Source organism: Macaca mulatta, chromosome 14 (genome assembly GCF_049350105.2).
Source record: "Macaca mulatta isolate MMU2019108-1 chromosome 14, T2T-MMU8v2.0, whole genome shotgun sequence".
Lineage (NCBI taxonomy): Eukaryota > Metazoa > Chordata > Mammalia > Primates > Cercopithecidae > Macaca > Macaca mulatta.
In genome coordinates, this window is record NC_133419.1 from 108548442 (window position 1) to 108573578 (window position 25137).

At 39.5% G+C, this 25137-nt stretch overlaps 1 protein-coding gene across 1 annotated transcript; it reads right to left on the reverse strand.

Annotated features, from left to right (window-relative positions):
- Positions 1-3804: 3804 nt before the first annotated feature.
- Positions 3805-8578, reverse strand: SLN (sarcolipin). The gene is made up of 2 exons (XM_015115605.3): positions 8439-8578; positions 3805-4427 (listed from the first exon to the last, which is right to left on the reverse strand). The coding sequence occupies exon 2, from the start codon at positions 4350-4352 to the stop codon at positions 4257-4259; it is 96 nt and encodes a 31-aa protein (XP_014971091.1). The 5' UTR covers positions 4353-4427; positions 8439-8578; the 3' UTR covers positions 3805-4256.
- Between the last annotated feature and the right edge of the window lie 16559 nt (positions 8579-25137).

The window sequence follows — 25137 nt, forward strand, 5'->3', positions numbered from 1 at the left end:
GAGGCCACAGGTAGACCTGGGTCCCCTAAGAAGGATCTCCTGTGCCAAAGTTTTAAAAAACATTCTGAAACCAGGAAATGATAAAATAGATCTACTGAAAGAATGATAGATAACATATTCAGAGGAAAAGGGAACAGAACCAGTTTAATTTGTCACTAACTACTTTCTGGGGGTACTCTAGACATTCAGGACAGGATTCTGGGTAATGAGATTTCAAGGTGGTAACAGACATGCCCACCCTGCTAAGGAAAGGTCCAGGGATGCCATCTAGAAATGGCATTGATTATTCATCAAAATGCCTGTGGGGCAGGCAAGAATGGTAGACTGTGTTCCAGTGAAACAAAAGAGACAGCAAAATGATAAAGGAATAGTAAAAGTAAAGAAAGTGCCATCCCCTTGAGATGCCTTAAATTAACTTAGAAAACAATGGAAGCACTACCATTTTGTGACCATTTCACACACCCCATATGGGTCCATGAAGCAAAGACGGAAATGTGATTATGGATGCTGATCAGGTTGGAGTATCTTGAGTCTCTTTTCTTAGAGCCACGGCTTGGGACATGAATTACCTGGATAATTTCTTATATCTTACAGAGCCAACTATGTGGCAGCCCTAGGAAGAGGAGTTAGGGACCAGATACGGTGTTGAGACTGCCAGAAATGAAGCAAAAGTGTGTGTATTTCAATGTAGGAGAATAGTTAGATAAAAACGAGAAGTTCCAAAGGATGTACACCTTAGTAGTGAGTTTAGAGAAGACTGGAAGTTTAAGTCAGCACTGAAAGGTATCTTTTTAAAAAAATTCAGATGGTTGGTTGGTTGGTATGGTATGGTAAGGTAGGCAGCTCAATACCAATACATGCTGGGATCTTGGCATCCCGCGACTTATGGCAAGAAGAGGAGAACATCACCCAACAGAGAACTGCTCAATGGGGTGAGATGGTAAATGGGAAGAGCCAGTCTGGCTGCTGTGGATACAAGTGATAGGATGGCCCTAGGCCAGTGTCTAAGTTATATGTAAGCACAGACACGACTCAAACAATTGTTGGTGGCAAAGGTCCCCCTCCAGTGCATGAGCACGCCAGCAAGAATAGCAGAAGTGATTCAACTTGGAAGTCAGAGCAACGTGGTGAGAATTGTGAAATCTGCTCTTATGTGGCATGACTACTGCCAGTGGCTGGAGAGATACTGTGTGCTTCAGCTACACCTAAATTCGTCATCCTTTCTAGCCTTTGGTTTTTCATTCATGCTATTCCTTCTGCCTGGAATCTCCTCCAACAGCACCTTATCCTTATCTCATCAAAGAACTTTTCACACCATTATAACTACCTATTTATGTATCTGTCTCCCCCACTAATTGGTATGCTCCATGAGAATGGGGCTTGGCTGTCTCGCCATTTTATCTCCAATGTCTAGTAAACGTCCAACACTTAGTTGCATAATAAGTACTTGTTGAATGAATGAATGAACACAAGAGAAAAAAGCCAGAGTAGGACCAAGTCTATGAGCTGGAACTTCAGTTATTAACTAGGATTCAGTGCTCTGGTTCTAGAGGAGAACCAGCATCTTGTTTGGGATAATCAGGCAGCATTTCAGTGAATGGGGCCAACATTGAGGGACGCAGAGTTCTGTGATGAGTCAGGGTACTTGAGGTCATAGGGAAGGTTGTACATAAAGGAGATTTATGAGTCAGACTGGGATTTAGCCATAATGACTAGGACTCCTGAATGTGAAAGACAATACATAACTCCTAGCCCCACCACTGAAGTTGTTAATAGATGTCCTATCCCTGCAAAGTTTGCTCACAGTGTGGTCTAAAAATGAGCCTTCTCAGTAGATTCAGTCACAGGAAGTTAGAGAAAGAAAGGAGTGAGGATTAACAAGCAAAAAGAAATGACACAGAGAACTGCAATTCTTACCTTGATCTAAACAGGCTGATATTTTAGACTGCTAAAGAATGTGAGGGTAAAACCTAAACCATAATCCAATGGTTTGGAGATCTGTAACAAAGCATGATGTGTACACAGTTCTGCATAGAGGTTAACATGATCCTTTTCTCATTGCAGCTTCCCCACTTACATCTATTTAGTGAAGTCTCTGATCCTCAGTTCCCAAATCTGACAAATGGCATGAATTATGGAAAGTGCCCAGAACAGGGTTTCATATATGGTAGACTCAATAAATGGTACCTGTTGTCAGTGTTGGCACCATCACTCAGACTTCAGTGAGAGGCCAGATGGTCCAACATCTGAAGGGAATGTTGTGGCTCTCCCCAACACACATACACACTTTCTCAAACACATACACAACCAGTAGGTTTTCTGCAAATAGGGGAAAGACGGCTAACCATCTACTAAGGGCCCTAGAGCCAAAAGTCTATGAGTACAGGTGCTGCCTGCTAAATCATTAGCAGTTGCACATCCATATGTGGAGTCTAACTGAAATTAGGGACAAGGCACTGAGGACTATACACTACTATTTCCCAATTTGGAGAGGAACCTCTCAAAATATAACATTTTTTTCTTTTGCTATTTGAAGATTCGTAATCCTGACTGCACATTAGAGTCACCTGGAGTTCTTCCAAAAAAGAATAACACTCAGGTTCACCCAAGGCTGAAAAATTAGAAACAACTAGGAATTGGGCTTAAGCTTGCGTGGTTTTGCTAAAGGTCCTCCAAGTGATTCTAATATGTTAATCCAAGGGTGGCAGTCTGGACAGGCAGCACCGGCATCACTTAGGATCTTGTCCAAAATGTAGGCTCTCAGGCCCCACCCCAGACTGAATCAGTATCAGAATCAGAATGGAATTAGAATCTGCATTTAAATGAGACTTCCCAATGATTCAAAATCACATCGAATTTTGAGAAGCAAGGGTTGGTATCAGTAGATTCTCAACTCTGGCTACACAATGTAATCATCTAGAAAATATTTTTAGAAGATAGATACTTGGACTCTATCCCCTGGGATTTTTATTTAATTGGTCTGAGAAGTACCCAGCCTCAGTATTTTGAAAAATCACCCCTGGGATAATTGACTTTCTTTGAATGTAGCCAGGGTTAAGAACTATAATGCAATGTAGGCAATGCCTCAATGACAGGTCAAATTCTTGGCAAGAAACGCCTTCACGAAGGCGGCTTTGTAAGATGAGGTTTAACAACATTCCCTTTCTCTGTGGTTACCTCAGCATTGGCACAAATAGCGGATTTGGTCTGTCTAACATGGGGTGTTCTGGCAACATGTTTAAGAAATGTCTATTTTATATGTCTTTTATAAACATATAAGTTTGCATTCTCTATTTTCCTCCTTTTAGAACTGTAGCTGATTAAAGACTAGCTCCATTTGTGTAATAACAATAACCAAAATAGAATATGCTACTCTTGGGGACATGACTCATGTTCTTGTGTTACTTAGTGTAAATAATTTTAAATATTTATATGAAAACAAACATGAAGATATTATAAGGTAGAAAATACATTTCTCGTGGATTCTAAAGATAAAACACAAGACTTCAAAGAAATGTTGCACTTTTAGCTGGCAATTCAGGCTATGCTTCAGACCCCGTAGTGGAACGGATTTATTCTTCCTCTGCCCTTGAGACTAGTTTAGGGGAAAAGTTTGAGGAGCGCTGAACCAATGGAATTACTTGAAATATGACACAGTGTGTTGACTTGGTTTCAAATCTTCAGCAGTTGGAGCATCTTGGCTTACCTCAAATGCTAGAAATACGGTAGCACTTGTCATTCCAATCCCAGCCAAGGGTCAAATGCTCTATCACACATGGAAGCTAAAATAAATTCTAGAAGTTGTTTTTGAAGTTGGCTTAACTTTATTCACATGATAGCTGTAAGGGCTGACAAAGACTTGCTCTAACATTCCTTCTGGCAGGTTGAATTAGAGTTTGGTTGCAGACCGTTTGAAGGGATGTGTGGTGAGACAGATCAGGGGCTTGTAACAATCCTACATCATCATGAATACAGTTTAATTTTAACTTTATGGCTTGTCTAACACATTTTCAGTTAAGAGCTGGGGAATAAATCTAACATTCATTGGCAAACACTTGGCAGCCCTTGGGAGCAGCATCTTTAGAGAACACATAATCAATCCTAGCACTACGCCATAGCAGACATTGTGAGTGCAGGTCACAGGTGCCCTCAGGTGGAGAATGGCATCCCATGACAATGACAGCAGTGGGGTCTCAGGGCATAGAGCAGGCAGCTCCAGAGCATCTCAGTCAATCCCAGGACCATGGCATGGCCTCTCAGTACTGATAGGACCTCACAAGGAGCCACATAAGAATAACCGTAATCAAGACAATAGTGAAGTTGAGAAACAGCTCCCGGGTGTTTATCCCCATTTTCCCAGCAGCTTGGTGAGAACTTCAGGCAGACTTCTGAGGGCACACCAAGAACCTCTGGCTTGTCCTCACCTCCTAATAAAACATAACAAAGAAAACACAAGGAGATTAATGAGCATTCCTGTATAACAATGCTCGTCCTTTCCTCAAAGGAAACAGAAGTGTTGTGGAAAAGGAGAGTGTGATGGGCTAAATTGTGTCCCCCAAAAATCTACATGTCAAAGCCGTAGCCCACAGTATCTCAGAATGCAACTGTGCTTGGAGATAGGGTCTTTTAAGAGGTAAGTAAGTTAAAATGAGGTAATTAAGGTGGGCCATAATCCAATATGACTAGTGTCTTTATCAGAAGAGATTAGGACACAGACAGAAACAGAGGGGAAGACCATGTGAAAACACAAGGAGAAGATGGGCATTTACAAGCCAAAGAAAGGACTCAAAAGAAACCAACTGTGCCAACACCTTGATCTGGGACATGTAGCCTACTGACTGTCTTTGGACTGGAGACTTCCCTGAGTCTCCAGCCTACCAGCCCACCAGCCCACCAGCCCACCCTGCAGATTTTGGACTTGCCAGTCTCAGTAATCACACAAGCCAATTCCTTAAAAACAGACACCAATCTCTCAACACAACACATTCTATTAGTTATGTTTCTCTGAAGAGCCCTAATGATTACAGACAGCCTGATTTTTCTGTCTAATGTCATAAAGACCACCATTTTTGTCCTGATTTTTTTTCCTGTGATGATTGTATTGGTGCTTTTCATAAAATGTGAAATATTACATTTTTCTTTCTCCAACTTCTGTGTGTGTTTGTGTGTGCGTGCATATGCATGTGTATACTTTTCTTAAGAGTATCAATAAGCAGGGGTACCAAAACAGAAAAACTTTATGGTTTAGTATTGTTCTTGCTTTGAATTACGTAGGTAAGTGGGATGCCATAATCTTTCAGGCCTCAGACTGCTGTAGGTCTTCATCTAACTCTACGGAAAGCAGAAAGCACTTTCCACAGCTGCATGGCCTCTGACAAGTCCTGCATTGGGCACACAGCCTACTGGGATCAACCAAAAGCCCCTCGCATAACAGGCATTCAGCCCAAAGAGCAAGTGTTAACTTCATGGGTACTTCTGTTTCAACAAGGGCTTGTGCCAGCTATTTTTAGTCAGGTCCAGGATGTGCCTAGATTGTAAACATTTCAAAGAGCAGGGATGGTATCCTCATAGTATGTACAGATTGTCCATACAGGAAATCATACTTTGAGAACATATGCAATGAAGTCATCAAATTATTGTCTTCAGTGAGGTAGTGTAAATTGCACATTATTCAGGCAGTCTAAATGAAATTAAAGATTTATGTATTTTGAATAATTAGATATTTATATCTTAGATATTTAGGGCCAAAGTCTACTGTAGAGTGAAAGTTTAGGGAGAAAAGGTGTTTTGTTTGTTTGCTAAAGGTGAGAGTTCAAGAGGCTGAAAGGGTTGTGAGCAAGCTTTTGGTCTGAGCGGTATTTTTTTAACTATCTAACATGACTGAATTATTAATTGTAATTACTGTATTGATTATATTATCAATGGACCAAATTATTAATTGCATAAATGCCAACTGAATAATCATTTTTCGTATTGTGTAACTGGCATAACATACAGGTTCAGCCAGGCATGGCAGTGGGTACCCGTAGTCCTAGCTACTTGCGAAGCTGAGGTGGGAGGATTCCTTGAGCCTAAGAGTTTAAGACCAGCCTAGGCAACATAATGAGACCCTGTCTCAAAAAAAAATACAAGTTCAAATCGGATGGTGCCAGCCAGCAAATATATAGCCAAATGATGACAGATTTATGTTTCATCTCCCTTTTAATTGTTATCCATCTTTTAGACCTCAGCATGAAGGAAATAGTAAATTGCCAATGAAAACGATCGCAAATGGCTGGGCATGGTGGCTCATGCCTCTAATGAGCACTTTGGGAGGCTTGCACATTATTCAGGCAGTCTAATAATGAGTGGGAGGATCACCTGAGCCTAGGAGTTCAAGAGCAGCCTGGATAACATAGCAAGACCCTGTCTCTCCAAGAAAATAAAAAGGGGAAAAAATAGAAAATCTTTACAAAGATTTGCTTGGAGGAGAAAGTAAACAGAAGAAAATGAATGGATCAAGGAAAAAGGATTTATGAGAATGTACAAAAGAGCAGAGGAGAACAGAAAGGTAATGAGTCTTGCCAAGGTGCCTGGAGGCAAAGGAATGAGAAATGAAGACAGATTCTTTCTTATAGACTTATCAATGAAATAAAACCCTAGTCCAAATGTCCATTTATTTGGGTAAGTTCTCAAGAAATGCAGAAAATATGAAGCCTGGCTTATAATGATCAAAACAATTCAATTCAAGGAGGGCAAAATAACGGTCCCACCAAATCTGCCTATTAAATTAAGCTGTTAAGTCACAGGAATCATGGATAGTTATCCAACAGGATATACTCAGAAAATGAGAAAAATACTATTGAAAGCTGTTCCACAGCTCTGTTCGTGTTACCTTCACAACAACGCAGGCAAGTGTTACTGCAGTTTTTCTCTTTCTCAAGATTGCAGCTGAGAAACTGACTTTTAGAGAGAGGAGATTAAGATGTTTGTGTAATGACAGATAACAAGTTAGAGGCAAAGCTAGAATTAGCAGACTGGAACTAGTTACTAGAATTGTGGTCACTTCCTAGGAGTTATGACATAATTGAATTATCACTGCAATTAACTGGCCTGGCTAAACAAAGTTAGCATAAATTTTCTACCACTTTGGAAAACAATTTGGCTTTCTTAGAATTAATGGTGAAAATGTTCATTCTCTAATATCTAGCATTTCACTTCTACCTTAAGACATTTAAGGACGTGTGTGCCAGGTTACATAAACAAAGAGGTTCACAGCAATATTATCACAATAACTCCAAGCTGGAAACAACTCAAATGTTTATCAACAGCAGAATGGATGATAAATTGTGGTATATTCATACATTTGAATTTTATAAAGCAAAGAAAACGTATGAACTATAGCTACACACAAAATGGGTAGATCTCACAAATATAACTGTTGGGTGAAAGAATTTACAAAAGAAACATAGAATATGACTCCATTTATATGAAGTCAAAAATAGGGAGGCTAATCATACTGTTTAGGAATGCACACATAGATGGTCAAACTATAAAGAATAACAGGGACAAGAGGATCCCAACATCTGAGGCAGAAGGGCAGGATGGGGGTTGATCAGGAATGGGTTTCTGGGCGCTGGCAATGATCTGTTTCTTGAGCTGGATGATAATTATAGAAGTGTTGCCTTTTAGTTACTGTTTAAACTGTATATGTTTATGCACTCTTTACATTTTTTTTTTCAGTCATCTCTGAATTAGCAGGCTACCCATCACACTTCTTTCTTTCTTGGGATTTACTTCTTACTACTTCTTGCACTTTAACGGTGACCTTAAGTATTTATTGTTTTATGTGATTTTAGATGAATTAAACATAAAGAGTTAAGTTGAGAATTTCTAGTGAATTCAATTCAATCAACACATATACTAACTGTAAGGTGTGGTGTGAACATTCCTTTCACACACATTTATACACTTTAGGAAGAATGAACCAGTTAGGCAGAAATTCAGATCAGCCAAGTTCCATTTTTCTGCTGTTAACCCATAAAGACACTTTGGGTTTCATTTTAAACATTCCCTGAAGTCAAGGTCATGCCATATGATCCAGTGATTGCAAGTGGATGAACTAAAACCCAAAAAAGCTCTGAATAAATTGTACAGGAAGCTTGACGTTGGTTTTCTTTGAATGGAGACTTAGAGAAGATAGCAAACAGACCTTCTTCCATAATACCAAAAAAAATTTTTTTTTTTTTTTTTTTTACTAGGAAGGGAAAAAATGCATACCCTTAGGAGAAAGAAAAGGAAAAGAGAAAGCAATAGTATTCACTTTATACCTTAAGGCACGCTGTATACAAGGGGCATTGCCTATTTCATTAAGAAATGTAAACATTCCTGTGCCTTTCTCATTTGCAGCTTGTACACACACACACACCGTATGCTAAGCATAAAAATCCTGCAGTTACCTGAAGAGGATCAGAGACACACCCTGGCTATAGCAGGTTTCTCCTCGCTGTCTCCAACTTCAGCTCCAACTCCTTCTCCCCTCCCAGGCTGTCTGGACTCCTAGACTCTGGGCAGTGCCTAAAGTAGTCCGTGGAAGCTGGCAATCACTGTGATGTCACTGATGAAATATCTCAAAGGAACACCCTCCGAAGGTTCGAGGCTATTTGTGTTCAGGGGGACATGGGAATATGTTGACTAAGACTCTGTTCCTTTGGCTGCCAATTTGCCACTACCAGGATTTAAAAACCTTCTGTTTCCAGTTGACTTTTAGTGCAATTGACGTGGGTTTTAAATGTATCTTTTACATCTTCACGAATATCTTTAACATGTCTTTAAAACATCCTAAACCAAGAATGAGAGACTAATTTTAACCAGTCGATGCTGCATTTGACTGCTCTCCCTAGTCAGCATGTGAGGTGTAAAAATGTGACTTCATTTTACCACCCATATCTTTAGTTATTTGAAATGTGAAGAGTTTGCTGCTTTACACCCACACACATGCACACCCATACACACACACACACACACACACACACACACACTCCAGAATTCAATAGGCATCTTTAGCTCTTTGAAAACTGACTTTAGTCCAAGCAGTGAAAGCTATCCCCTCAGTCACCTGCTCCACATAACTTTCCGGCTAAGCTGTGCATTGCAAGTTTACATGTGGATCTACAGTTTCATCTGAAACAGCCGAGGAAGTCATGGTTTGTATATCTCTGTCAATAAATTAATAGAGCAGTAAACTCACAGAGTTCAACTCAGTTATTTGGATAGATTGGGGGGGAAGGAGAACTGGGGTAAAATTAGTGGAAAATGTGAATTATAGAATATATCTGAATGAAAGACAAGTATTATATAACTTTCTAACACAAACATTGACTAAAATTAGACTAAGATGAGTTTGTAACCAACATATCACATGTTTAGAGCCCCTGAAGTGTTTCATTAGACTTGAAAGCAGATCAATTGAGTACTTTAAACATGACCCTAGCCATTGTGTTTGCTCAGCAGATCCTTTCTTTATAGATAATAGAGGAAATCTCCCCCTCTGAATTCCCAGTTAGGGTCAATCAAAATAATGCATTCCCAAAAGGCATAAACAAACGAAATTCTCTACGTAGTTGTGCCCGTCGTGAAACCTTTCCGTCCATTCCATTCCTCATACCCCAGAGACATTACCAAAACAAGACTTTCCATTTCGTTTCCTCATTTTAACATAAGCTTAGCGATGGGTAATCTTAATACAACATTCTGTCCCCACTTGTCTTGTGAAAAGAGAGCTTGCTGAAGTGACAGAGAGTGTATAATAATTATAGTGCAATCGAACATTGGCATTATCTGTTGCCATCTGGCAAACTCCTTGAATGTAGTCAGAGTGCTGCCTTCTGCCTCCAAGCTCTCACCAGATTGTTTGCCAGGCTGGGAATGTTTTCCTAGTTACCAAGCCACACCTGTCTCTTTTTGTAACCACTCAAAATTATTTTTTGTTGAAATAAAAAGCTATATATTTATTGTAGGACATGTGAAAATATATTAAAGTATTTAAAATTTTTAAATTACTTTTAATCTCATCACCCAAAGGAAAACAAAAAAAAAAACCTTACATTGCTTTTTTTTTTTTTTTTGAGATGGAGTTTCGCTCTTGTCATCCAGGCTGGAGTGCAGTGGCGCGATCTCAGCTCACTGCAACCTCCGCCTCCCGGGTTCCAGCGATTCTCCTACCTCAGCCTCCTGAGTAGCTGGGATTACAGGCATGCACCCCTATGCCTGGCTAATTTTTGTATTTTCAGTAGAGACGGGGCTTCACCATGTTGGCCAGGCTGGCTTTGAACTCCTGAGCTCAGGTGATCCAACCGCCTCAGCCTCCCAAAGTCCTAGGACTGTAGGTGTGAGCCACTGCGCCTGGCCTACATTACTTTTTATTCATCTGTTTGAAGCTGCATAGGCACAATCTCAAATTCCCAGGATATTTTTGGTAAAAGAATCTAAAACTTGAAAACTTTTTTCTTAATTCATTTGGAATCAAATTATTTGTAGTATATCATGTGTTGGTATTAGGTTTATGGGATAAGCATTTATTTTGTACATGTCAGATTATGAATTAGCTCTACAATATTTAAAATGTTAAATACAAAAGAGAAATGTTAACATATCACCAAAACAGCTCTCCAGTGCTGTCATTTTGTTGAATTGGTCAATTTCAAAGTAACTTAGAAGAAAAATTCTACTTCTTATTTGACCGAATCGGTCAGTCCAGTTTGCCTCATTTAAGCATGTCTAATGCTGCACCAAGGTCGACTGTGCCCAGTGCATTGACAAATTCCCAGACTTGAGAAGCTTCTGAAAATTAGTGGTTTCTTCTGTGATGTCAAGAGATTGGGATTACACTTGGAATGTAGTTGTCCCTAGTTTAGCCTTACCCTCTCCAGAAACAAATGAAGCCGCCCCAAATCACCTGACAACTATTCAAAGGCATAAGGAGGGTTTAACCCTCAGGATCTGCAGGTCTACTAAAAATAAAAAATAAAAAATAAAAATAAAAAATCTTGTTTCTTGCAAGGAACCAAAATAAAATAAATATAAAATCAACATTATTTTTTTAAAAGCAATATTATTGTTTCTCATTTAAGAAGTTGAGAATGGCAACATTTCAGACCTCAGTACCAAAGCAAATTCATCCCTTGCAATTAACGTTACTTAACTCTGCTAATACTTTCCTTCCTGAGAGCAATTCCCATGACTTAGCAGCATTCATTTCATATCAACTTTCTTTCAAGATACTTCTCTGCCCATTGGCAGGATGACAATCTAAATAAACTTTGACATTATTTCTCTGCCTATTCATCTAGAACTTAGCCAATGGCCAAAAACGTTAAGAAAACAACATTCACATTGACACTGGCACTGAATCTCTAATTGGTATTTATCTCCCCACCAGCATCACCATATACATTCTCAGGTGTAAAAATGGCATCCTTTGAGAATCAGTGCTGAGCTCTTTGCCTGATAGATTAGTTGCTAAACTAGCTCGTTTCATGTACTCCCCTCTTCAACCCACCTTTTTACTCTGAGAACTGAAAAGTGAAGACCTACGTCAGTCCTAGAATTCTACAAGTCTGCAACATGATGGGAGAAGTCAGCAAGGCCTTGATGAAGGCGATAAGCTCTTAGCACATCGCAGTATCGAGCATGATCATCTCAGTGGCCTTCTCACTTTGCCATCTTCACATCCAGCTGGTCATGGAGCTGGGGAGAAAGACAGCAGCAGCTTTCTGCTATTCTCCCTCACTTTCCCAAACACATGAGTGAGCGCATGCCCAGAGAGAAAAGAAAACCCTACTTCTTGAAGTTTTCTCCATGTCAGTATTGCCACAATCATCATCTAAGCCCTGCCCTTCTGGCCACAGGGAAAGCCCATGCAAAAGTCATGAAGAAGCTTAAGTGGCCACTGGCAGGTCGACACAATACTGCTAATTCAAACACTTTAGCCCAAGCCACCTGTGGGAAAGTGGGAAGCAAATGGACCTTGAAGTGACAAAAGCCTGTGTTCATATTCTAAATTTTCCGCTTACTGAGTAACATTAAGAAAATGATTTATCCTTTCTGGGCCTCAGTGTCCCCATCTATAATATGATAATACTAATATCCCTCAAAGATTTGTGGTGAAGATCCAATTGATAATGTAAGTAAAATCAACTTGTTCCTTTCCATCACTAAGATTTGATACTACACCAATGTGTGTAAAAACAAGCACAGAGCCTGCGGGGTCATCAGTTAAACGATGCTAGTTGTTAGGGGTTTTTTTCAATCCTAATCATTAAAAGTAAATAAATAAACGACAAGGAGGAACTCCTTGACAAGTACAAGTACAAAGCTTCTCTTTTCATTTATGACCAAAGGAGAATGGGTTGAGTGTCACTTCGTCTAAAAATTCTGTGAAACATTCACTAATATAAGGACTGACTTTAGCCCAGACAGTGAATGGAGTGCATGGAGTTGAAACAAGCTTGACTTCCTTGACTCTCTCTCTCTCCTGCCACCTGTGTGTCCCGCAGATGCTGCCCAGGTACTGTCACTACAGAGCAGAGGGGATGCACAGCAGAAGGCCAAGTCATCAGCTTTGCCATTACTTCTGCAATTGTTCAATTGGTATCAAGTGAACACTACTAAATACACAGCATTGTTCTAGTCACACAGGAAGTAATAATGACACAGAGTAGGGCTACTGCCCCCCAAAAGAAGAAGATTAAGAGAAGTAGACACTATTCGCAGTAGCCCAGTTACGGAATTAACCTATGTCCATCAACAGATGAATAGATAAAGAAAGTGTCATCTATATACACAATGGAATACTATTCAGCCTTTAAAAAGAAGGAAAATATTAGAGAACATGATGCTAAGGGCAATAAGCCAGACACGACAAATACTGCATGTTCTTACTTATATGTGGAATCTGAAACAATCAAACTCATAGAAGCAGAGTAGAATGGTGGTTACAGAGACTGGGGAAAGGGGTGAATGGGGAGATGATGGTCAAAGGATACAAAGTCTCAGGAAGAATAAATATATTTTAGGCCTATTGCGCAGGATGGTGAATATAGTTAATAACGGTGTATTGTACGTTTCAAAACCACTAACAATAAATTCAAATGTTCTCACCATGAAAAACAATATTTGATGTAACAGATATGTTAATTAGCTTAATTTAATTATTCCACATTTAGTACCTTATAAATATCTACAACCACCAATTGTCAATTTATAATAAAATTTAATTTTTTTTTTAAAGGGGTGGCCAGCCACGGTGACTCATGCCTGTAATCCCAGCACTTTGAGAGGCCAAGGCGGGTGGATCACTTGAGGTCAGGAGTTCAAGACTAACCTGGCCAACATGGTGAGACCCCATTTCTACTAAAACAAAAATTAGCCAGGCGTGGTGGCATGCGCCTGTAGTCCCAGCTACTCAGGAGGCTGAGGCAGGAGAATTGCTTGAACCTGGGAGACAGAGGTTTCGGTGAGCTGAGATTGTACCACTGTACTCCAGCCTGAGTGACAGAGCGACACTCCATCTCAAAAAAATAAAATAAAACAAAAAGAAAGGGGCAAAAAAAAAAAATTAGAATACAAGACAGTGTGAGAGAGGTGGCATCAGAATGACATCAGGAAAGACAATAGGAGTCCCTGGTAGAGATCTCTTTCTCCTGAGATGAAAGGAAATCAGAGCAACTTTTTACAAAGCATAGAGAGTGGTACTGAAGATGAAGCAGACTCATGAACGATCAACTCGAAGACTCGAGTTGAGCCTCAAAAAGAGCAAAAAGCTACTAAGGCTAAAATAATAATGCTAATAACCACAACAACGTCAACTAGCACTTACTAAACATGAATCACCTTATTTAATTCCTTCAACAATCCTATGAGGTGGGTACAACACTCCTATTCCATGGAGGAGAAAACTTGGGCCCAGAGAGGCTGTGCCTTGATAAGTCAAAGAGTGCATAAGTGACAGAACTGAGATTTAAAACTTTTGGACCCAGCCCTGAGCTCCAACCACTACATGATAGTGCATTCAGCACAACCATGAAAGCATCCTCTAGCCCAGGCGCCTCCACCTCCTTTTGATTGTGCACTTTATTGATAAAAAATTTTACTGTGATCACTGACAGAAAACTTAGGTATTTTTAATAGATTATGTGTAGGTGCTACTGTACTAATTTATTATGCAGCACACTAATAAACATTTTAAAATATGAGGCCAGGTGCAGTGGCTCACACCGGTAATCCCAGCACTTTGGGAGGCTGAGGCGGGTGGATCACTTGAGATCAAGAGTTTGAGAACAGTCTGGCCAACATGGTGAAACCTCATCTCTACTCAAAATACAAAAATTAGCCAGGCATAGTGGCAGATGCTTGTGATCCCAGCTACTCAGGAGGCTGAGGTGTGAGAATCGCTTGAACCCGGGAGGCGGAGATTGCAGTGAGCCAAGACTGCACCACTGCACTCCAGCCTAGGGGATAGAGCAAGACTCCATCTCAAAAATAAATAAATAAATAAATAAAATATGAGGCACAAAGCAAGAGAAATTAGAAGTCTCTTTGTTTGTTTGTTTCTCCCCATCAGGAGACTACTTTTCCCCCATGCAGACACCTCTGCAATACTCTATCGCACCTAAAAAAGAATGCCATAAAATTTAGCTTTTGGTTACACATTGAATCCTGGCAGGTGAACAATAAATCCTTGTTGAAAATATAAATGATTATTACCTGTGTCATTACCCACTTGTAACAACTGTGATTTTTGTCTCACTAACTGAATTTAAACTTCAAAGGCACAATTGCTTGTATTTCTTTCGTTTCTCTAGCTGTGCCCCGAACCAGTGAAGAAGCAGAGTAGATGCTCCAAAACGCATAGCATTGATGCATTTTGAATGATGCATTTTGAGTGATGGAGGCTGAGCCCCCATCACTTCATATCCCTGCTGATGTCCACATGTGTCTGAGCATGGCAAACATCAATGGGGAAGTCAAGGTCAACATCAAAGCTACTCATACATGGACCTCAAAGCCTCCCAGAAGAAACTCTTCGGTAGGGAATTGAATCAAGAAGATACACATGGGGCCAGGCATGGTGGCTCACACTTGTAATCCCAGCACTTTGGGAGGCCAAGGCGGGCAGATCATCTAAGGTCAGGAGTTCAAGACCAGCCTGGTCAATGTGGTGAAACCCCATCTCTACTAAAAATACAAAAAAAAACAAAAAAAATCTGCCAGGCGTGGTGGTACACACCTGTAGTCCTAGCTACTTGGGAGGCTGAGGCAGGAGAATCACCTGAACCTGGGAGGCAGAGGTTGCAGTGAGCCAAGGTGGCACCATTGCACTCCAGCCTGGGTGACAGACTCCATCTCAAAAAAAAAAAAAAAAAAAGATACACAAGGGTCAGCAACAGGGAGAACAGACTATGCTTCCATAGCAAGGAACACACCTTCCCTGTGTTAGTTCAGTCCCGTGAGAAGCAGATGCCAAGATGCCACTAAGTGTGCAAAAGAAAAACATATTAAGGGAAATGACTCTGAGAGAAAATAGGAGGGAGTGGGGAAACTGAGCTAGTCATCAAACAGCAATCCAGGTCTGACCCCAAGAGGAGAGAGGGCAAGGGGACAAGAAGACTGGGCGGCAGCATCTTAGACGGCAGTGCTAGGCAAAGTCCGATAGGGCCATCAGGAAACCTCAAGTCAAAATCTCCTGTTACAGGTGCTCCGTGTCTCCCAGGGATGAGTCGGCCTTAGTGTTCCTCCCATGCTCAGTTATCGACTGGGAGCAGCCTGTGGGAAGCTGGCCTCCGTGTAAACATGATTGTGATTTCAGAGCACAGCAGCTGGGCCCACCTCCATTATGGTGCAGTCAGTTCTGAGAGGTGCATTCCCATAGCCGCCACACTCACATTCTGCCCGTTCTACTTCTCTAGAGCCTGACCTAGTAGGGGAGAGGACTATGGGCAAAAACTCCATAACTCTTTACTCTTTAACAACTAACCTCAACAGCATGTAGCACTGAAAGGGAGAGAGAGATTCTCCCTGCAAGTGTCATCTCGCAGACCTCAGCATATCCACGGAACCAGTGGTGTAATGTCCTTCAATGGAAGTGTCACGGAGCCTGGCAGAAGCAGCAAGACTGTCCAATAATTACTCACCTGCCATTTATATTAATCTCTGCAGGCCTCAGCAGCAGACAGCAGCAGAGAAGAGCCAGAGCTCAAGAGCAAGAAAATGACAGGCCGTATGTGATAGCTGACAGTACTTGTTCATGAGCCCACGTGAGCCACCCACGAAGTTGCTGGAAATAATCAGGAGGAACATTATAGTGGTATGGAGTCTTGCATAATAGGTGGGAAAAAGGGCCAAAAAAAATATGTGTTACTCCTATTTATAATAACCCATTTTAAGTCCTGGATTGGTGAGGTGACACCTGTTAGCATCATTTGACTTGGAACCATTTAAACTCTTCTTCTCTGGAACAAGTATATTTCTGCTCTATAATAAGATTCTGTAAACAAACGGCTTTCTCTCAGCACATTAAACATAGTTACCAGGGGGAAAAAAAGAAAAAAAGCAGCCAAAAATATGTTTACTACTAGGCTAATACCATCTGCCCTCAGAACACTTCCAGATTTCAGATTGGCTTTGTTATTTTTTGGATGGGAAATAAGAATTCAGCAGTCTTTTGATGTGCTGTTACTGAACTGTTCAGGGAGATTCTAGCCAGACACGCCCACTTGAAACATGCTGTTCCTTTGTGAATTTGATCAAGGGTATTTTCACTGAATCTCTTCTGGGAATCTGTCAGTCAGAATAACACAATTGCAGTTACAGCAAGAATAATAAGGACCAGATAAAACTGCTTGTTGTTCTCTGTGAACAAGTTCATTTGGCTTTAGCTTTTAGCTATTAAAGCAGAGAGAATAGAGTCCTCAAGAATCATGAAAATCTATCTCTGCTCTCTGTGTGAGTAATGAGAAAACTGAACTGCCTGTTTGCAGCAATGTGGAAGAAGATTAGCTGGATCCAAGCTCTAGGCTAGGTTTCCTTTTGGATTAGGGACATGCTATCTCACAAGGCAATCAGGCACATGTTCGACAGGCTGGGGAGTAACCTAACCTTTTACACTTTTACAGTGAGAGAGAATGTGGAGTTGCCAGGGGCTAGTATTCTCGGAATTTGGGCAGCTTATCTTGGAGAAGTAGGTTCAGACCTACTCTATGTAGCTTGCATTTCACTGGTTCTTACCCCATTTGGCAGTGTAGAACAGAAAACCAAATATGCACATCCCTCAGGCCACCAACTATATCTGTGTCATCAGGGGGTATACCTCTTGTACGACAAAAGTCCAATCAAGTCAGACGCGATGGTGTGTGCCTGTAATCTCAGCTATTGAGAAGGCTGAGGCAGGAGGGTCTCTTGAGCCCAGGAGTTCAAGGCCAGCCTGAGCAACATAGCAAAACCCTGTCTCTTTAAAAAAAAAAAAAAAAAAAAGTCCAGGGCCAGGCATGGTGGCTCACGCCTGTAATCCCAGCACTTTGGGAGGCCGAGGCAGGCGGATCACCTGACGTCAGGAGCTCGAGAGCAGCCTGGCCAACATGGTGAAACCTCGTCCCCACTAAAAATACAAAAAATTAGCCGAGCGCTGTGGTGGACACCTGTAATCCCAGCTACTCGGAAAGCTGAGGCAGGAGAATTGCTTGAACCTGGAAAGCGGAGGTTGCAGTGAGCTGAGATCATGCCATTGCACTCCAGCCTGGGCAACAAGAGTGAAACTCCATCTCAAAAAAAAAATAAGAAAGGAAGGAAGGAAGGAAGGAAGGAAGGAAGGAAGGAAGGAAGGAAGGAAGGAAGGAAAAGAAAAATCCAATCAGTAAACACTTTCTTCCTTTCCTCCTATTGGATTCCTTTTTTTAATTAGATGTTGACAGCATTCATCAGGCATTTACAGTCAACCCTTTAGTCCTACCACACTGGCTGAGAACCAACACATACACCAGACATTCATCCTGCCACTTCCTCTACGGACAATCACATCTGCCAAGCACCACGACTGCTTGCCTTGGGCATTGTCCATGACTACAAGGAACCCTTTTCTCTGCAGCCATCTATGCTGGGTCCCAAAGCTTTTGACCACTGGAGGTACGAAAGTACACTTACTTCTGGAGCAAAACTGGGGTAGGTGTGGAGAAGTGTGTCTCTTTCTGTGTGTTACAGCCTGTTGAGAAATACTGTATTAATCAGGGTTCTCCAGAGACACAGAACCAGTAGGACATATACAGACATCTAAGAGGAGATTTATTATGGGAATTGGCTCACATGATTTTGGAGCCTAAGACCCACAGTATGTCATCTGCAAGCTGGAGAACCAGAAAAGTCAGTGGTATAATTCAGTCTGAGTCTGAAGGCCTGAGAACCAAGAGAACCAAGGGTGTAAGTCCCAGAGTTCAAAGACCCAAGAACCAGCAGCACCAATGTCCAAGGGCAGGAGAAGATGGAGGTTCCAGACCAAGAAAAGAGAGAATTTACTCTTCCTCTGCCTTTTTTTGTATTTGGGCCCTCAATGAATTGGATGCTGCCCACCCACACTGGTGAGAGCAGTCTTCGTAGTCCCTGATTAAATGCTAATCTCTTCCAGAAACACCCTCACAGGTACACCCATAAATGATGTTTAATCTGGGCACCTCTTGGCCCAGTCAAGTTGACGCATTAAATTCACCATCACAAGTACTAAAGGAATACTATCTTGCTGTCACTCCAGTGTCTGCACAGACATGAGTTAATGGGGAAGTTCAGCTAGGGAATACGTAGAAGTAATAGGCATCACCCTTCTTCTCTTAGTATGAATTCTCTCTCAGGAGGTGCCTAAATTCCCAGAGCAAATCAACTTCCATCACACCTGCTCCGTTTGCACGTGAGACATGCATTGACAAATCTTGGACTTGAGACACTCCAGAGTCTCCTTGTTTACATATGCTTTCCTCTTAATCAGAGCATCTTTCTTTTTTCCCTCAATGACTCCTACCCTTATTTGATGATTAAGATTAGTACTTAATTCAAGGGCCACATCCCCTGATCTTCTAGGTTAGGACGGATGAACCTCTGAGATCTCCCTAGCCCTATACACTACTGATTTCACCATATAGTTAGCACTGACTTTCTTATTCATCTCCTCTCCTATGAATAGGGATTGCATCACTCACCTCTACAGGCTTAGTGCTAGCCATGTAGTGTACAGTATGCAGTAGGCACTCCATAAGAGTGCTTAAATATATGTATAAACATAAAGTGAGTCATTAATAACCGTTCAACTCTGAAGAGTCATGGCAAATAAATGTTTTCAAAATAAAATGTTCTAATCTTTCGTCAGTTTATGCTCAGAAAAGATGGAGATGTTTACAAGAGCTGTAGTAACTTGAACTACTCAGAATTTCTTGATCTAAAAATAGTACATGCTAGGCTTCCTACCACTGAGCAGGTCTGACAGCTGTTCATTAGGTTGGCACATATTAATAATATGCTTTAAAAAGATGGTTTTGTCTGCTGTTGAAGTTGAACAGCAAACTATGATTTGTTGTAGATTTTTTTTGAAAAAATGTAAAAATTTACTACAGTAAAAAATAAAATGTTTCTATTACATGAAATTAACAATTCTTAATGTCTTTGTCATATTGCTTCATGTCTTTTTAAATAAAAGCATTAAAATATTATAAATCAAGCTGAGATCTCATTGAACCACCATTCCCATGTCTATCCCCCTTCTTACCTCCCCAGATAAAACAGCTGATATGAGTTTGGGGCATAATCCAAGTTCCTATGATTGATTCCTTTAGACCTAGCATCCAGATTACCTTAATTTAATAAGTAGGTTTCCCTCTTTCTTTCTTCTCTGAAACAGTGTGTGTAAAATAGGTACAGTTGACCCTTGAACGATAAGGGAGTGAGGAACACCAAGCACCTGCACAGTTGAAAAATTACCTATAACTTCTGAGTTCCCTAAAACTTAACTACTAACAGCCTTTCCCATAACTACCATACCTGTACCTTACCTTAACTATCAGAAGACTTACCCATAACATAAACAGTCTGTTGCATAAACAAATTAACCCATATTTTGTATGTTTTATGTATTACATACTGTATTCTTACAATAAAGTAAGTTAGGAAAAAGAAAATGCTATTAAAAAATCGTAAGAGAGGCCGGGCGCAGTGGCTGACGCCTGTAATCGCAGCACTTTGGGAGGCCGAGGCGGGCGGTTCACGAGGTCAGAAGATCGAGACCATCCTGGCTAACAAGGTGAAACCCCGTCTCTACTAAAAATACAAACAAATTAGCGGGGCGTGGTGGCGGGCGCCTGTAGTCCCAGGTACTCGGGAGGCTGAGGCAGGAGAATGGCGGGAACCTGGGAGGCGGAGCTTGCAGTGAGCGGAGACCGCGCCACTGCACTCCAGCCTGGGCGACAGTGAGACTTCTTCTCAAAAAAAAAAAAATAATAATAATAATAAGAGAAAATATATTTACTATTCATTAAGTGGAAGTGGGTCATCATAAAGGTCTTCCTCCTTTTCCTCTTCCTATTGAGTAGGCTGAGAAGGAGGAGGATGAAGAGAGGTCAGTCTTGCTGTCTCAGGAGTGGCAGAGGTGGAAGAAAATTCACATGCAAGTGAACATGAGTTCAAACTCATATTCTTAAAGGATTAACTGTATTATCTATACTTTTTCTTTTGAAGGTTTGCTACAAGTAGCCCATTGAACTATGAGCCTGGTGACATTTTTGGAGTGTCAGAGGAGATTTTTGACTACTAATTTCATGATTTTTGTATGGTTATAGGTTCTACTTAGTAGGTTTTCTATTTATTCTTGAGTCAATTCTGGCAATTTATTGTATTATTAGAAAACTTTCCATTTAATTTTTTTGCAATTTTATTAATATCACTTTTTATTATATTCTCCTAGACTTTCAATTATTCTCTTACCTATTTTATGCTACCTCAGTTTAAAACTTTTTATAATAAAACTTTTCAACACACACAAATAGAAGAAATAATATAATGAATCCTAAGTTTCAATAATTAATAAAATTTTGCCTATATTGTTACGCTATTCTTATTCCCCTCACTTTTCTTTTCTTTTTCTTTCTCTTTTTCTCTTCCTTTTCTTTCTTTCTTTCTGTCATTATTTCTTCTGGAGTATTTCTGTGGAAATCCCAGAAATAATGATCATTTCATATGCATCTTTAACTGATAACACTTTTTTAATAGAACCACTACACCATTATCATATCTAACAAAATTAACAATAATTCCTGAATTCTATTTAATAGTCAGTCTATATTAAAATTTCCCTGATTGTCTCAAAAGTGTCTCTTTACAGTTTGTCCAAATTAGGATCCAAAGTCCATGTGGTATATTTGGTTAATAAGTCTTTATTTTCTAACAGTTTCCTCTCTTTTTTTATGGCATTTCTTTGTCAGAGAAATATACCTCTATCCTGTATGATGTCCACATTCTGAATTGGAGGCACTGTTTCCCTGTGACATTATTTAACTTGCTCCTCTAGCTTCTGTAGTTTCCACAAAATGCTAGTTAGACCTAAGTTCCTCTAAACTGGTGATTAGATTCAGGTTCAATTTTTTTTTTTTTTTTTAATAGCAAGAATACTTCGCAGTTGGTGCTGCATACTTCTTATTACAGAAGACTGCGAGGCAGATAATGTCTGGCTCTCCAAGTTATAGTGTTGCTAAGACTGATCAGCAAGTTCTGATCGTTTTAGAAGCCTTTAGTAATTGTTGCCTTGATCTATTATTTAATGGGGATTGCAAACAGGTGACATTAATTCTATCTATACATGCAATATATTCACATAAATTCTTCCCTGCAGCACTTCCCTCCATTGAATCTATTTGATTATCCCAAAAATATAGTTCAGATAGGAAGGCAGGATAAATGCTTTATTCTTCCCCTTTGCACATCAATTTGCATATTAATGAGTTGATGTCCTATTAACTTCCAGTGGTTACCAGTGAGGATTTCTTAATACCTTTATGAACTAGAGGATTTTTATTACTGATGTTTCAACCAATAACCACTGATTAATTCTTTCTACTGTTCAAATTTGTTCCATCTTAGGCCAGTGGCACCTTAAAGATGGCTTTTATGTCCTCCTTTTGAAATGACTCCTTCTAGAAATTATCCGTTTTGTGAAGGGCCCCTGATTCCTTTCAGTGAGAAATGGCATTTGGAGAGTACCATCTGGATACTAGGGGTGGTTGTTGCTACTGGATTGTCATTGTTTGTAAGTCTTTTCCTTCCTAGTATTATTTCATTTTACTTTCTTTTTTGTTTCCTTCTTAATGAGTCTTCCTGTTTATTTTTATTTATTTTATTTTATTTATTTTTTGTTTTTTGAGATGGAGTCTCACAGTCACCCAGGCTGGAGCACAGTGGCATGATCTCAGCTCACTGTGACCTCCATCTCCCAGGTTCAAGCGATTCTCCTGCCTCAGCCTCCCAAGTAGCTGGGATTACAGGAGCCTGCTACCATGCCTGGCTAATTTTTGTATGTTTAGTAGACACGGGGTTTCACCATGTTGGCCAGGCTGGTCTCGAACTCCTGACCTCAGGTGATCCACCAGACTCGGCCTCCCAAGGTGCTGGGATTACAAGCATGAGCCACCGCACCTGGCCAAGTCTTGCTGTTTATTATTGTGTTTTCTATTCAATTAATTTCTCTTTTTACATTTATCATTTACTTCCTTCTATTTTCTTTGGGTTTATTCTTTGTCCGGTTTCTAGCTTCTTTATTTAAATGCCTGGAGTTTTTTCTTTCTTTTCCTCTTTCTTTTCCAAGTATATGCGCTTGAGGTTATAAATTTCCTACATTCTAATTTAGCAGCTCTCGGTATGTTTCAGTATGGTAGCACTCTTGGTATGTCATCTTTAAATATTACATCTTTTTCATTTGGACTTCCTTTTTAATCACAAATTATTTACAAGGGAGTATTTTTAGCCTGTTTCGGTTTTATTTCAAATATATAAACATTTTGGTTCTTTTTTATTATTTAGGTCTAATTTTATTTACTCATTTGCCAAGAATGTGTTCTAGTTGGTATGAATTATTATAGTTTTATGAAACTGTATTTGGGGCATAATATGGAATAAATCTATGTAAATCTTCTCTACTTGAAAAGAATGTGTATTCTCTGATGATCAAAACTAAGATTTAGTGCATATCCATTAGAGCAAACTTTCTATTCGTATTTCTCAAATCTCCAATACTTTTACTAATTTTTATCTGTTTGATTGATCTATTTCTGTGCAAGGTATATTAAACTCTACCAAAGTAACTGGATTTATATATTTTTCTTGTAATTTGGAATATTTTAATTTATATTTTTGAGTCTTTCTGGTTATATTTCCATATTTCTGATGAGATTTTTTTTCCAATTTAAGAATTTTTTTCCTGTTATTCAATATTTTTCATTGTATTCTGTATTATCTTGTTTAAATAATGTTGTACTAGCTGTCTTTTGATTAATATTCACCTGATAATTTTTAAATCCCTTTATTTTTGACATTTCTATATAGTTTACTTTTATAAGTATCTCTATAAGTTGCACATATCTACATTTTTAAGATTCAATCTTAGTGTTTATATTCAAATGAGTAGATTCAGCCTATTAGTATTTATTGGATTGTTATGAAACATTTCTAACATCTTATTTTGCATTTTCTATTTGCCACATTGTTCTTCCTTTTCTTTGCTGTCTGGTCTCATAAAGTTGGTTTTGTTGTTATTTTTGTTTGTCTGATTTGTCTTTTCATTTTTTTCCCCTCCTTTGAGTCTATATAGAAGCTATATATTCTATGTTTTTTGAAAGATTGTTATTATTTAATTAACATTTATTTATTGAGATATTTTCTGAATGTATTGTCATACCCAGGATTCTCACATTCTACTTCTTCCTTCTGAGTTCATTTTTGTTCTTGCCAAAGTTCATCTTTTAATAATTCTTTCATTAAGAGTATGTAGTAAGCCTTTTTAGTCCTCATATACTTGAATATGTGCTTTCTTCAGACTTCTCTCTTCACTGATATTTTTCTGACTATTAAATTTCATTCACACTAACTTCCCCTCGCTACGTTGAAGCAATGGCTTCCGTTGTTCTCTGGCTTCCATTTCTGTGGCGGAGAAGTTTGCTGCTGATCTGATTGATGTATCGTTGTAGATGATCTGTCCTTTCTTGCTAGTGACTTCTAAGACTTTAACTTATTTGTATGACTTTGTATCTCATTCTATCTCTCTTCCATATTTCCCAAATCCTCTTTCATTTTCCACATCTTTATTTATCTCTACATCCCGAGAAATTTTTCTGTTCTATCTTCTAATTCATTTTCTCTTTGACTCTTTTAAAATTACTATTTAGCCCACCCATTATATTTTTAAATTTTGTGACTATATTTTATTTTCAAGATTTCCCATAGTTTTCTTTCATAGCTTCCTCTTCTGCTTTCATAAATACTTAGTCTTGTTTTATGGATAATAATTTTGCTTTGGAGGGCTTTTATTACAGAGGGGTTGATAATTTTAAACTTCATGTCCTTCTTTTTTTTTTTTATTTTGGGGAGGTTGACAGTTTTCAACTTCATGCCCCTTTCAGATTATTCTATTAGCCCTCTTTCCTTGGCTATGAATTTTCTTATTTATAGATTCTATTGACTACTTTTCATGACACTGAGCTTCCTTGTATTCTTTTGGTTTGAGAGTTCATCCTCAGTGAAGGGTTTCTCCTATATTTTGCCTCACCAGTTATCTGTTCTCAAACCAAGTCATACACTATAATCTTGCCTTTGGATTCCCACCTATTCAGGCAACCCAATTACAACCAAGTATATTATACAAACTCAAATTCCAGTCTCATGCAGAAATGTCTGTTTCAGCTACCAGGCTTGAACAGAGGTATTAGGTCGGTGCAAAAGTAATTGCAGTTTTTACAATTAAAAGTAATTGTTTTTTTCAATTAAAAGTAATAAGTTGGCTGGGCATGGTGGCTCACGCCTGTAATTCCAGCACTTTGGGAGGCCAAGGTGAGTAGATCACTTGAGGTCAGGAGTTCAAGA

Coding starts and splice junctions, on each gene's coding strand:
- SLN (XM_015115605.3), bottom strand. CDS start 4,352: ATGGGGATAAACACCCGGGAGCTGTTTCTCAACTTCACTATTGTCTTG.